Raw genomic sequence first — 11,915 nt, 5'->3', positions numbered from 1 at the left:
TAGGTATGAAACTGATTAAAAAAGATGAGGTATCAAACTGATTTTAGACCTAAAGTTCAGGGTAGTAAACTGATTTTTTTCCTTAAATTATTATCCTGATCTGCACTTATTTTTGGCTACAGGATATGGAGATATACATGCAGTAAACATGAGGGAGATGATCTTCATTATGGTTTATGTCTCTTTTGACATGGTTCTTGGTGCGTATTTGATTGGTAACATGACAGCGTTAATAGTAAAAGGATCAAAGACAGAAAAGTTCAGGGACAAAATGACAGATCTTACCAAGTATATGAACAGAAATAGACTTGGTAGGGATATCCGTAATCAGATCAAAGGCCACTTGCGTTTGCAGTATGAGAGTAGCTACACAGAGGCTGCTGTTCTCCAGGAGATCCCTGCTTCAATTCGCGCTAAGGTAACATAATTAAAAGGGTCCTGTGAGGATTTCATGTCCTTGATATTAGAATGATAGACTCCTTAAAATATTTTGACTATGTGCATGTGCATATACTGCAGTTCTTGCGATTACATGCTTTCCGCCCTAGGTTCATCTGTGTTTTTCTTCCCTGTTTTGTATCTAATATTTATTTTATCTTTTTGTTTGATTAAAAGGATACGCGAGAGCATCGCTACAAGTTTTCTTTCTCATTGCCTGTTTTGTCTTTTAAGTTTTTGTTGAGGATAATATCCTTAGTTGTGTTACATTATTTGTATGCTATATGGCACAGATGCTTCTGTATTGGAGCTGTAGGCTGCAAAATTACTTTGCAGATATTAGGAACATCTTTACTTTCATTTCAATGTATAAGCCTTATTCAGACTACTGCATGACACCTGGTTATTTGTTAGTTGAGTTTTTCTTTTTGGATATTTCTGTATCATCAAACTGTTTGGCTCTTTTGTGCAGATTTCACAAACCTTATATTTTCCATACATTGTAAGTGTTCCTCTCTTCAAGGGATGCTCGACGGAATTCATCAATCAGATAGTAAGTCCTTGTTTTTTAAAAAACGGTTTACACAAATAATGTTCAAATAAAACTATAGCTGAATTCTGCTTTGTAAAAAGATGAATTTGTTTGTAGGCTTGCTGGTAAGTTCATCATAGACAATAAAAATCATATTAAATTGATACTTGTACTGAATGGAAATGACTGAATTTGTTTATTATTCTGCATGAAAATGACTGACCGGGAACCTTATTCCAATGTCAGTAACAAATGTATAAGTGTATACTCTAATTTCCATGCTTTTGTGTCAATCCCATTAGTCCAGCTATAAGAAGCACCTGGTGGTGTTAGTGTGTTAAACATTCGCGAGTTTTCATGTGCACCGCCAGACAGGATGTCAGATAAAGTCTTCCTTGGTCCATGGATGTCTCTGCTTAATGTGAACTAATGAATTCTGGATATTCTTATTCTTTTCATCTGGCAGGTTATTAAGTTACACGAAGAATTTTTCCTCCCAGGAGAAGTGATCATGGAACCTGGAAATGTTGTAGATCAACTTTATTTTGTCTGTCATGGTATACTGGTACGTTTTCAGATTCTAGACTCACCGGTGGAACTGATATAGTTAATTCAGTAAAGAATTAAATTCAGTTTACCCCCGTGAGGTTGGGAGTAACTTCATGTCAATCCCTATTATTTCAATTTCATCAGTTTACCCCTCAAACTTTTGAATTTTTCTCAACCGTGACCAATGTCCTATCTTGTGTCCAAATCAGACGTTAACTGCTGATAATTTTAACCTTAATTATAGGGCCCATATCTAGAATTAACGGTCAATTCAAACAGAATATGAGAATTTGGGCACGCTAGACAGAAATTGAAGAGTACAGGGGGTAAACTGATGAAATTAAAAATGTATGGACTAACATGAAGTCACCCTCAAACCACAAGGGGGTAAACTGAATTTAATTCTTCAGTAAATTTATGTCACTTTTGTTTTGAACAGATGATTTTGGGGTTTGCTTACATTACCTTAATTTGTTGGTTCATCAAGTCGACCAGCTCCACACAGTGGTAGACTGATTGCATACAAGTAGGCTAGCTAGCTCAGCCTGGTCTCTAGCCAGTTTTTGTTTACATGGAGCTTGTCTACCCTTGTAGGGAGCTGGTCTTGTATTGATTTACCGATATCCTAGTTTACTGTGGAATTTCCCTGATTATTTCATCCTAAAGTTTATTTATTCTCAAGGATTTACCAAATAACTATAATCCAAATATTCTTGTACAGGAGGAGGTCGGTTTAGGGGAAGATGGATCTGAAGAAACAGTTTCGCTTTTGCAACCTAGCAGCTCATTTGGGGAAGTCTCCATTCTTTGTAACATTCCACAACCTTATACAGTTAGGGTGTGTGAACTGTGTAGGCTTCTGCGACTTGATAAAGAATCATTTACAAGTATCCTTGACATATACTTTTACGACGGGCGTAAAATCTTGAACAACCTTCTGGAGGTTAGTTCTCTATAGTACTCATACTTGACATACACATATATTCTTGTTTCTGAGTACAGTTGACTATATTTGCATTGTGTCATATGGCTAAATTTTGTACAGGCCAAAGGACCTCATGTCAAGCAACTAGAGTCGGACATCAGTTTTCACATTGGAAAGCAAGAAGCTGAACTTTCTTTAAAGGTGAATAGTGCTGCGTATCATGGAGATCTGTATCAGCTAAAAGGTTTGATCCGAGCTGGGGCTGATCCCAACAAGACAGATTATGATGGAAGGTCACCCTTGGTAAGAACACATGATGAGTTTCTGAGAATATATGTGTGTGTGTGGATATGTACAAATATAGATTTAATATATTAAGCTATATGAATTCCTTTCGAACAGACAATTAATTGGGGATAGCTGCACTTTTGAACAGAGTAGTAAATACACAAAATATGGCAAAACCCCCATAGCTGAAAGTAAAAATATCTAAAATCCAAGTGTTAAAAGGCAAATTGCAACTTAAAGCTTACACCATATCAGGAAATGGACTTAAAACAAGTTCTCCACATTGGGATTGTGCTCCTGGGGAAATTTGAATAGTCATGTATGTTCAATCTTTGTGGCTATTTTAAACAAATTATTTCCTTTATGTTCTTAAAAGCTTATATTAAAAATTAATAAAATGAATATGATGTTGTAAACTAGGCTCAAGCCAGCATGTTTATTTTGTATAAGCTCCATATTGATAAAGCCGAGGCTCGTGCATAAACCCCAATCCAATTATGCTAGTCAGCTCTAATAGTTGAAGTTGTGATTTTTGAAGTTCTAAACAAGGACATGATGACCACTTTTAGGTTTTAGAAACCAAAGTCAACAGGCATAGCTTTAGAAGGGATTAAGAACTGTTTTTAACAAGAATTACAAGATGTGGACCTTATAATGTAGTGATGAAAATGAAAGTCTGTAGATTAAAAATAGTGGTTATAGACTTGGAATAATTTTGTTACTATCTAGAGATATTTAGAAAGGGGGCTTTTATCTTAAAAGAGTATCTTTTTCTCTACAGCATCTTGCTGCACTACGAGGACATGAAGATATTACACTTTTCCTTATTCAGCAAGGAGTAGACATCAACATCAAAGGTAAATATATGATAAAATAAACTTTGTACAATGCTCTTGTTCATATATGGTCTTCTATGTAACCCTGTAATTTGACAATTACTTCATTTTTTTTGTTTTTACTATAGACAATTTTGGGAATACACCCTTACTCGAAGCCATCAAGAATGCACATGATCGAGTTTCTTCTCTACTTATAAAAGAAGGGGCCTCCTTGAATATAGATAATGCTGGTAGTTTTTTATGTACAGCAATTGCAAAGGGGGATTCAGATTTCCTTAAAAAGTTATTGTCAAATGGCATTGATCCTAATTCCAAAGGTTATGATCAACGGACGCCACTTCATATAGCTGCCTCTGAGGGACTATATTTAATGGCGAAGTTGCTGTTAGAAGCTGGAGCAAGTGTTTTCTCGAAGGACAGGTAAACTTGTAATATCCATTTCTTTTCGATGTCGACAGATGCATATATAAACTTTGCTTATGATTACTATTCTCTTGCAAAAGACATAGCTTAACTACACCATTTGAGATTATAATGTTTCCTGGATCAGGTTAAGCTACACCGTTATAGCATTTACTTAATGGTTTCATTCAACTTTTCTTCTCACCCTCTTTGTCTGTGATTGCTCCTTGCATTTCAGAAATAGAAAGAAGGGGGCAGTTCTAAAAATATGATATTGCATTGTCTGTGCTTGCTTTATGTCTTCCACAATTTTTATGATTGTATTGTTACCCTGCAGGTGGGGAAACACCCCATTAGATGAAGGTCGGATGTGTGGAAACAAGAATTTGATCAAATTGCTGGAAGAAGCAAAGGCTGCTCAGTTGTCGGAATTTCCATACCGTGCTCAAGAAATTGCAGGTACTTCATCATTCTTTTAAAATTTATTTCCTACAGTAACGGAACCTAACTGCTAATCAACAGGTTCTCTTGACCAAAAAAAAAAAAAATACAACAGGTTCTCTTTTTAGAAAGGTGTTACATCTTAGTAAGATACTAGTACTTTCTGTAATCACCAATTTAAAACCAAGGTAGCTAATGTAGGGTTCAGCCGTGTCTAGTTTGTGGGTTTAACAGTATACTGACTGTCCTACTGGGTCTAGGAAACAAGGTCAAAAGTAGAAGTTTAGGTGGTCTTGTTCATATTGCCTCCAAGTTCAGTCCCAAGTTTAGATTAGTGTTTCCATTTTCAGTTGAATGAGGCAACATATTATTGATTCAACATTTACGAGTATGGGGATGTCATCATGCCTCTTGATACATATACTGACATACAGGACCAAACAACCTGCTTATTATGAACAACTTACCAATTATTGCTCAACTTGTCACCCGTCCGTTGATACCAAATTTCTGTTGCAAGTTGCAGATAAAATGCATCCAAAGAAATGTACAGTGTTTCCGTTCCACCCCTGGGATAGCAAAGAACACAGAAGATCTGGAATTGTGTTATGGGTGCCTCCCACTATTGAAGAGCTTATCAACACGGCGTCTGAGAAACTAGAATTTTTAGGTGGTGTGTGTATTTTATCAGAAGATGCAGGTAAAATTCTTGATATAGACTTGATAAATGATGGCCAGAAACTGTATTTAGTCACGAAGACACATCTGAAATAAACGTTGTGACCATTATAAAGCCATATAGTAATCTTTGTACGTGAACTTCAATATATCCAGTTCTACTATACAGTTTTTCATAGGGGCAGCAAACAGAACCAAGTTGAAATTTTTACAAGGTATAGATCCAAAAGAGTGTCGATTTCAGACATGATAGGACAGCATGAGTACGTTGATCGGTGAGATGCGATATGTTGGTAATCTAGAATAACAAGTAGAGGTTAAGTTACGAGCTAGATTTCAATTGTACATGGATGTCAAGGTGGGAGTTCTACAAAACAAGAGAAAAAAAAACAAAATCATAACGAAAACCAGGAATACAACCTAAACCATGAAAATTGAAACTGAAAGCAGCAGCTGATGATAGAGGGAGTCCATTTTGTCATCCAGCAATAAGAGTAGAGTTATCAATATCTACAACTGAATATGCAAGAAAGGTTGTTTCACACCAAATGTGAGTAAAAGTGATTGGAAGTAAATTGTGTGGCGAAAAATCTAACATCAGGGATAATTGTTTGATGTTGTTAATATTCGTCGTCAATACACAGAGGTGGTAAAAATACTAGCTCTAAAACCCAATGCTTCTGCCAAAAGGATTTTTTTGTCCCTGAAAATTTAGTAGAAGCAACTTAAGGACAACCTTGATTATCTCGGATAACAAAGCTAGCATAAGCATTATTATTTGATAGAACAGAACCATAAAGTTCAATCTAACAAATTTAGGAGGGTATGCCATTTGATAATTTGAGAAGAAGAAGGTTTAGACAGTAAATTAAAATGACTTTTACCACAATAATCAGCAGCTAAAGTGGCAGCAATTGCTCTAGCCAGTGAAGGAAAGAAACATTGTGACGAGGATCTAAATGAATACCAGCAGAAGACCAAACTTTAGAAGTAAAAGCACAAAAAGCTAATCATTAGGTTCCTAGTATTACAGAAAGGGCAAGACCTGGCAATAGCCATTAGAAGTATAAATCAAGTCTCTAGTTTCAAGACGACCTCTAAGTAATTGCTAGGCATCCAATCAAAAAAAAAAGTAATTGCTAGGCAAACATTTTCATTTTTGGAGTGACATGATCAGAAAACAATAGAATGTTCACCAGTTATGAACCCAATAATGGATAAATCTGGAGTCCACTAGAAGAGAAGAGAAAAACTCATAAAACTTGATTGATAATAGTGGGAGCCCTTCTGGTGAGGATTCTTAAGTTGAGGACTTGATGAGTAGAGGAGCCCTTGTAATGAAAATTTTTAAGTTGAGGACTTAGTATGAACTTTTTGATTTATGATTTAAAATACCTAATTTTTGATCACATTTTACCCGAAGAAAACCAAAAGATAGTAAACAACCTTCTAGTTACCTAGAAGCCAAAAGATTACATCGCTCATCACTACTTATTTTGGAACTTAAAAAGACATTATTTGCTACACCAACTTATTTGGTAGGATAATCAAGAGACCACGAACAATTTATTATTATTATTATTTAATATTTTGACACCAAATACCGAGTTTGCCAAAATCAAGTGTCGCCGCAGGCTGCGGTTCTTAGTGCGATGCCTGCTATGAGGAAGGTGATTTCTCCTTTCTTTCTTGTTCTTGCCTTTTCTTTTCATCAATTCGCGACTCAACTCGGATCCATAAATTTGGGTTTCCTTCTTGGCTTTGATCGGAGCTGTTTGCCAGGTAATGAATTTTTGTGTTTTGTTCTTATCAGCATTCTGAGCGTAGTCACTTTGGGAATGTATTCAACAAGTTGCTGAAGCAGATTGGAAGCCCTGTGGATTTTGAACTTCCAGATTGGTTCAATAAATGGAAACCGATGAACTACACTTTTATAAAGCGCAGTATCCTTTTATCATTTTTGTTTGCAACTCAATGATTCCAGGCACTTTCTGCATATTTTTCTGATACTCTTACTTAACTCATAACTTCAACTGTATTGCTGCGTACTGTCTCCATCTGCGTTTCCATTTTATACATTAGTCCATATTCAACTACTTTCACTTCTCTACTTTTTTAGTTTCTTTGACAATTTAAGATATATATCTCACTAAGAAGATTAAAAGACGACTTGAGGATGATGGAATATTCTGCTCATGCGCCCCATCATCACCAGGGTCTCCGACTGTTTGTGGTAGAGATTGCCACTGTGGGTAAGGAAAATCTTGGTCAACAATGTCTATATACTTTGATGTTTCAACATGAATCCTCAAATATAGTCTCTCTACCTAATGTCACATTTTTTAACTCTCATTTTGATATAAAGTTTGCTTACATGTAGTAAGAGTCTTGGGCAGTGGTCCACTCTCTAGTGAGTGGTGCTTGTCTTTTGGACATTGCCTCTCACCAAGGTAGTATAGCTATTAGTCTCTTTGTTGCATGTAATTAATGGATGAGGTAAGCATATGATACCTGTCTACTTAATCTTAGGCCTGAAACTTTTGAATGCTCGCAGATCTAGGAAAAGAACATCAATTTTTAATGTGATAGTATAGTTGACATTCAGGCTGAAATAAGTTGATTGTATTATTCTGCAGGATGCTACTGTCTAGCTGCTCCTCAGGCTGTAAATGTGGAAGTTCATGTCTGAACAAACCATTCCAGCACCGGCCTGTGAAGAAGATGAAGCTGGTCAAGGTATCTGTTTTATGTTGAAGTAATTAAATTGTAATACATTTCGTGAAAAGGGAATAATTCATATAAAGAAAGATTGCATAGACCGGAGAGTTCAACCTTGGTAGTCTTCATTTTAAACATACAAACTAACGTTGAAGGATAAGAAGTTCTTTTTGTAAATAAATGACTGTCTGATCAAACGTTGGTCTCTTATGTTGGTGGATCTTTATTCAAATCTTTGCATCCTGGGCAACTAATTAGGTGCTATGCCTTTTCAAAAAAGAAAAAAAGAATAGAAATTAGGTGCTCTGCTACAACATTTGAGTATTTAAACAAATACTCATCCAGGATTTTCTGTGATAAACTTTTGAATATGAGAAGATTGATTATGGGCAAACCTATTTTCCACATAAGGGATTGACTGGTCTATTGCTTGTTGTGTTGCCTTGTTATGAATTTATCAATGGATAGTTTGTTCTATAACTTCTCTTCATTCTTAGTCATTTTTTGTATGCGGAGTTAAAGTAAGGTCTTTATTGTAGACTGAGAAATGTGGTTCTGGAATTGTGGCGGATGAAGATATTAAGCAAGGAGAATTTGTGATAGAATACGTTGGAGAAGGTAACTATTTTCTTAGTCATTTTTGCTTTCTCTTTGGGTAAACGTAGCTTGTTTTGTAGTTGAAAGCTATTAACCAATGCTGTTTCTTTCTTACAGTTATTGATGACAAAACATGTGAGGAAAGGCTCTGGTATATGAAACACCGTGGTGAAACAAACTTTTACTTATGTGAAATCAATCGAGATATGGTTATTGATGCTACGTACAAGGGAAACAAATCAAGATACATAAACCATAGCTGTTGTCCCAATACTGAGATGCAAAAATGGTCTTCTACTTGGCCTTCATACTGATTTAAACATTGTAATAGTTATATCATATCTTACATGAATTTTTGGCTATTGTTTTGTGAAGGATAATCGATGGCGAAACAAGAATAGGAATTTTTGCAACTTGCGACATAAAAAGGGGAGATCACCTCACCTATGATTATCAGTATGGACACCTACATAACCCTTGATTGAGTACTTCGATTAACTGTTGCATCTTTGGTATGAGATATGTTTTTAGAATCATCAACTTGGATTTCGATTGTGTATAAATCTACTAGCTGTTACCTTTATATCACAGTCCAGTCTAATAATTTCAGCAGGTTCGTTCAATTTGGTGCAGATCAAGATTGCCATTGTGGTGCTGTTGGTTGTCGTGAAAAACTCGGTGTCCGACCTACCAAACCGAAGATGTCATCAGTTGCTGCATTGAAACTAGTAGCATGCCAGCTGGCAGTGTCCTCTCCCAAAGTAAAAGGAATGTTCTCTGCAAAAGATGTAAGTGTTGGTTTGCTTGTCGTTCTTCCAAATATTTTGGTCAATTATTTAACGGTTTTGTCTAATTATTGGTAGTATTCTCTTCCATAAAGGTCTTGTAATAAATGGTCTAAAGGGCATGCATGCGTTTATAATACGTGCTAAATTTGTGTTTAACTACTATGTTCTGCTGTGTGTGGGCATGCTAATGGCTAGTGTTTACTTCACACACGTTTGTAGATATAGAGTAATTACTTTGATGTGTTTAGGCACATGGTTTGGATCATTCCAAATTGAATATACTTGATGAGATGACAAGATAGGAATACAGAACTAGACATTTCACAGAACTATAGTAATATGTGCTTTGAAACAAAGAAGAGGAAGGTAGAAACAAATCAAACAATAGTGCGACACATACATTCTTTGATTTCTAAGTTAGTACTTAAAGTTCAGTAAGAATTTATCGAATGAGCCTCGCTTGATTTTTTAAAATACTAATAACTAAAAGCATAAGAATTGTAAGACGATGCTGGTAACTTGAGAGGTGACATTAGTATTTGTATATAATGCATTTTTGGCTTTGTTAAGTTTTTGTTGCTGAAATGTCTTTTTTGTTTATTTTTTTATTTTATTTTTTAAATATTTTTATTTTTGTATTTTTCATTTGTGTGTGTGCATGCATGATATGTTTTTGCGAATTTGGACTAATTGTGGGACTCTTTTCTGGTGAAGGTTTATCCAAATGGTGGTTTTCCTGTAGGTGAGCTTTCCTGTATAACAGTAGTGTTTTCATAAAGTACATTATCAATATTGTCCGCTATTGTAGTGATTCAATGTTTCTGAAGAATAATGTCTGAACTCTTGTTACACGTCTTATCTTTTCTTTTAGGAAGTTCTCAACATATCCGTAAGGACCATAGCCAAGGTGGTACTGCTTGTAATTGCATTGATGAAGTGATACGAATACGTCGTCCCATAAATGAGAGGTAATTTCAGGATGTCTAATAACCATACATTTTTAGAAATTGTTGTGCAATACTAGGAATTAGTAGTGTAAAACTGGTTCTACTCCTGGTTTTAGTCTCATGTCCAAAAGATGGCTGTGATTTCTTGTGAGCCCTTTGGTGCTTTCTAAGATTTCCTATCCTTTCTGTGGACGAGTTTGGTCCTTGTAATTTATGTCTGTTTTCATTTGATTCTCTGTTGTCATGTTGGTCTCACAGACAGTACTGCAGGGACCAAAGTCTAACCTAATCAAAATTAATGAGCATTATAAATGGTACTCACCATGCACATAAGCCTCAAGTGACTATTCTGTCTTCAGAAAAAACAAAATTCCTATTGATTGCTACTGTTAGCTAATTACAAGGACAGCTACTGTTAGCTAATTACAAGGACATGATTGCAAAAACTAGAACTACAGAGTATGTGAAAGTGACCCAAACTAGAGGGTGCAGATGTATTTTCTCTTTAGTTATTTCGTATCAGATCAGTCTCTTGGTTTCCGCACAATTGTGAGTTATTGGAAGTTATTTTGGCTTCTTCACAAATCCCAACTTTGTTATAACAAGGAACCATACATGGTCCTATGTTCTGTTAACCTAGTGCTTTGTCATATCAGAGCTTGTTTTTGCTTGGCTTACTTTAGTTAATTTACAAATTTAAGTAGCATTAGAGGATCAAAAGTGATTAATGGTCGACTTACAAGTTGCTTTGTCACTTTCCTCTTGTTAAGGAACACTTGCGTATTTTTTATGTATGATAATAATAATCTTGGTAATAGTATCTGGTTTTTTAAATATTACTGATATTCTTTGCCTACGTGTTGGCCACAGTTGAAATAGAATAAAATACCTGTGCTTGCTGAAATCATGGGTATAGTTTGGTGGCCTTGGGAAACTTTTGATAAACAACCATACAAGGGGCCAAAATTGGAAAACAAAAATTGTATTTATTTTCCACATATACAGGGGCAACAGTTGTTAAAGTCTGGGTTCTTGAAAAACTTATATGAAATCTGTAGGAGTGATACTGGGTATCATATCCCTGCTGTGGTGTCCGGCATTCGAACTTTGGCTCAGGGATGCTAGTGTGCTTCTGGCTAGATCAACAGAAGTTAACAGTGTCAATGTTTTGTTATGGCTCTCTCTCACAGACACCTATTGACCTCAAACAGATATTTAGAAACTTTCATTGACTTATTTTCCATCGGAAAAGACTAGGTGAACTGAAGTCCTGCAGTTCACTTCTGAGTGTGTTAAAGTTATAATGACTCATTAACTGCTACTTTACATTTTTAATTTCTTTCATAGGTTTCAGTTTGCATTTGTCTTGTTGTAAAAGAATTTCATTTGCTCAGTAGTTCTTTTTTTATGTTTATACATTGCAGGTCATTCGGGGTCATCAAACGGTTTGATAATCATTCCAAAAAACATGCGGTAAGAGCTGTTGATCTTTGTAGATAAACTCCACAGTCATGTCAAGTGTACAGTATTGTAAACTTAACAATTTGGAAATGGGCATGTGTATTTGGTCTCAGAGTATGTTTGAAGATGGATATGTGTTTTTGGTTGCAGATCATGTTTGAAGATGGTGGAATTGAAATCCTGGACATGTCGAAAGAAGAATGGGAATTTGTAACGTTGTGATAGCATTATGAGGCAAGTACATAATTTATTTTTAACACTCATTCATTATATATATATATATATATATATATATATAATACACTACACACA

General features: G+C 35.5%; 2 protein-coding genes across 2 annotated transcripts in view; both read left to right on the top strand.

Moving 5' to 3' along the window:
* Nucleotides 1-5,188, top strand: part of LOC101307839 (potassium channel SKOR-like) — a 10,305-nt gene extending 5,117 nt beyond the window's left edge. The window contains exons 6-14 of the mRNA XM_004289535.1: nt 123-418; nt 911-991; nt 1,437-1,535; nt 2,241-2,462; nt 2,565-2,747; nt 3,514-3,589; nt 3,697-3,991; nt 4,311-4,432; nt 4,941-5,188. Coding sequence (XP_004289583.1) covers nt 123-418; nt 911-991; nt 1,437-1,535; nt 2,241-2,462; nt 2,565-2,747; nt 3,514-3,589; nt 3,697-3,991; nt 4,311-4,432; nt 4,941-5,188 — 1,622 coding nt within the window. The remainder of the gene's footprint in view (nt 1-122; nt 419-910; nt 992-1,436; nt 1,536-2,240; nt 2,463-2,564; nt 2,748-3,513; nt 3,590-3,696; nt 3,992-4,310; nt 4,433-4,940) is intronic.
* A 1,556-nt stretch (nt 5,189-6,744) lies between these two features.
* Nucleotides 6,745-11,915, top strand: part of LOC101300855 (histone-lysine N-methyltransferase ASHH3-like) — an 8,026-nt gene continuing 2,855 nt past the window's right edge. Inside the window, exons 1-12 of the mRNA XM_004288552.1 lie at nt 6,745-6,762; nt 6,906-7,035; nt 7,230-7,344; nt 7,729-7,828; nt 8,350-8,428; nt 8,525-8,696; nt 8,783-8,863; nt 9,021-9,195; nt 9,910-9,937; nt 10,067-10,163; nt 11,567-11,615; nt 11,754-11,837. Of these exons, the coding sequence (XP_004288600.1) occupies nt 6,745-6,762; nt 6,906-7,035; nt 7,230-7,344; nt 7,729-7,828; nt 8,350-8,428; nt 8,525-8,696; nt 8,783-8,863; nt 9,021-9,195; nt 9,910-9,937; nt 10,067-10,163; nt 11,567-11,615; nt 11,754-11,825 (1,116 nt within the window). The 3' untranslated portion in view covers nt 11,826-11,837. The remainder of the gene's footprint in view (nt 6,763-6,905; nt 7,036-7,229; nt 7,345-7,728; nt 7,829-8,349; nt 8,429-8,524; nt 8,697-8,782; nt 8,864-9,020; nt 9,196-9,909; nt 9,938-10,066; nt 10,164-11,566; nt 11,616-11,753; nt 11,838-11,915) is intronic.

The sequence above is a fragment of the Fragaria vesca genome, linkage group LG1 (assembly GCF_000184155.1).
Source record: "Fragaria vesca subsp. vesca linkage group LG1, FraVesHawaii_1.0, whole genome shotgun sequence".
NCBI classification, from domain to species: Eukaryota; Viridiplantae; Streptophyta; class Magnoliopsida; order Rosales; family Rosaceae; genus Fragaria; species Fragaria vesca.
Note: the sequence above shows the minus strand (reverse complement) of the source record. Positions and strands in the feature narration are given on the sequence as shown.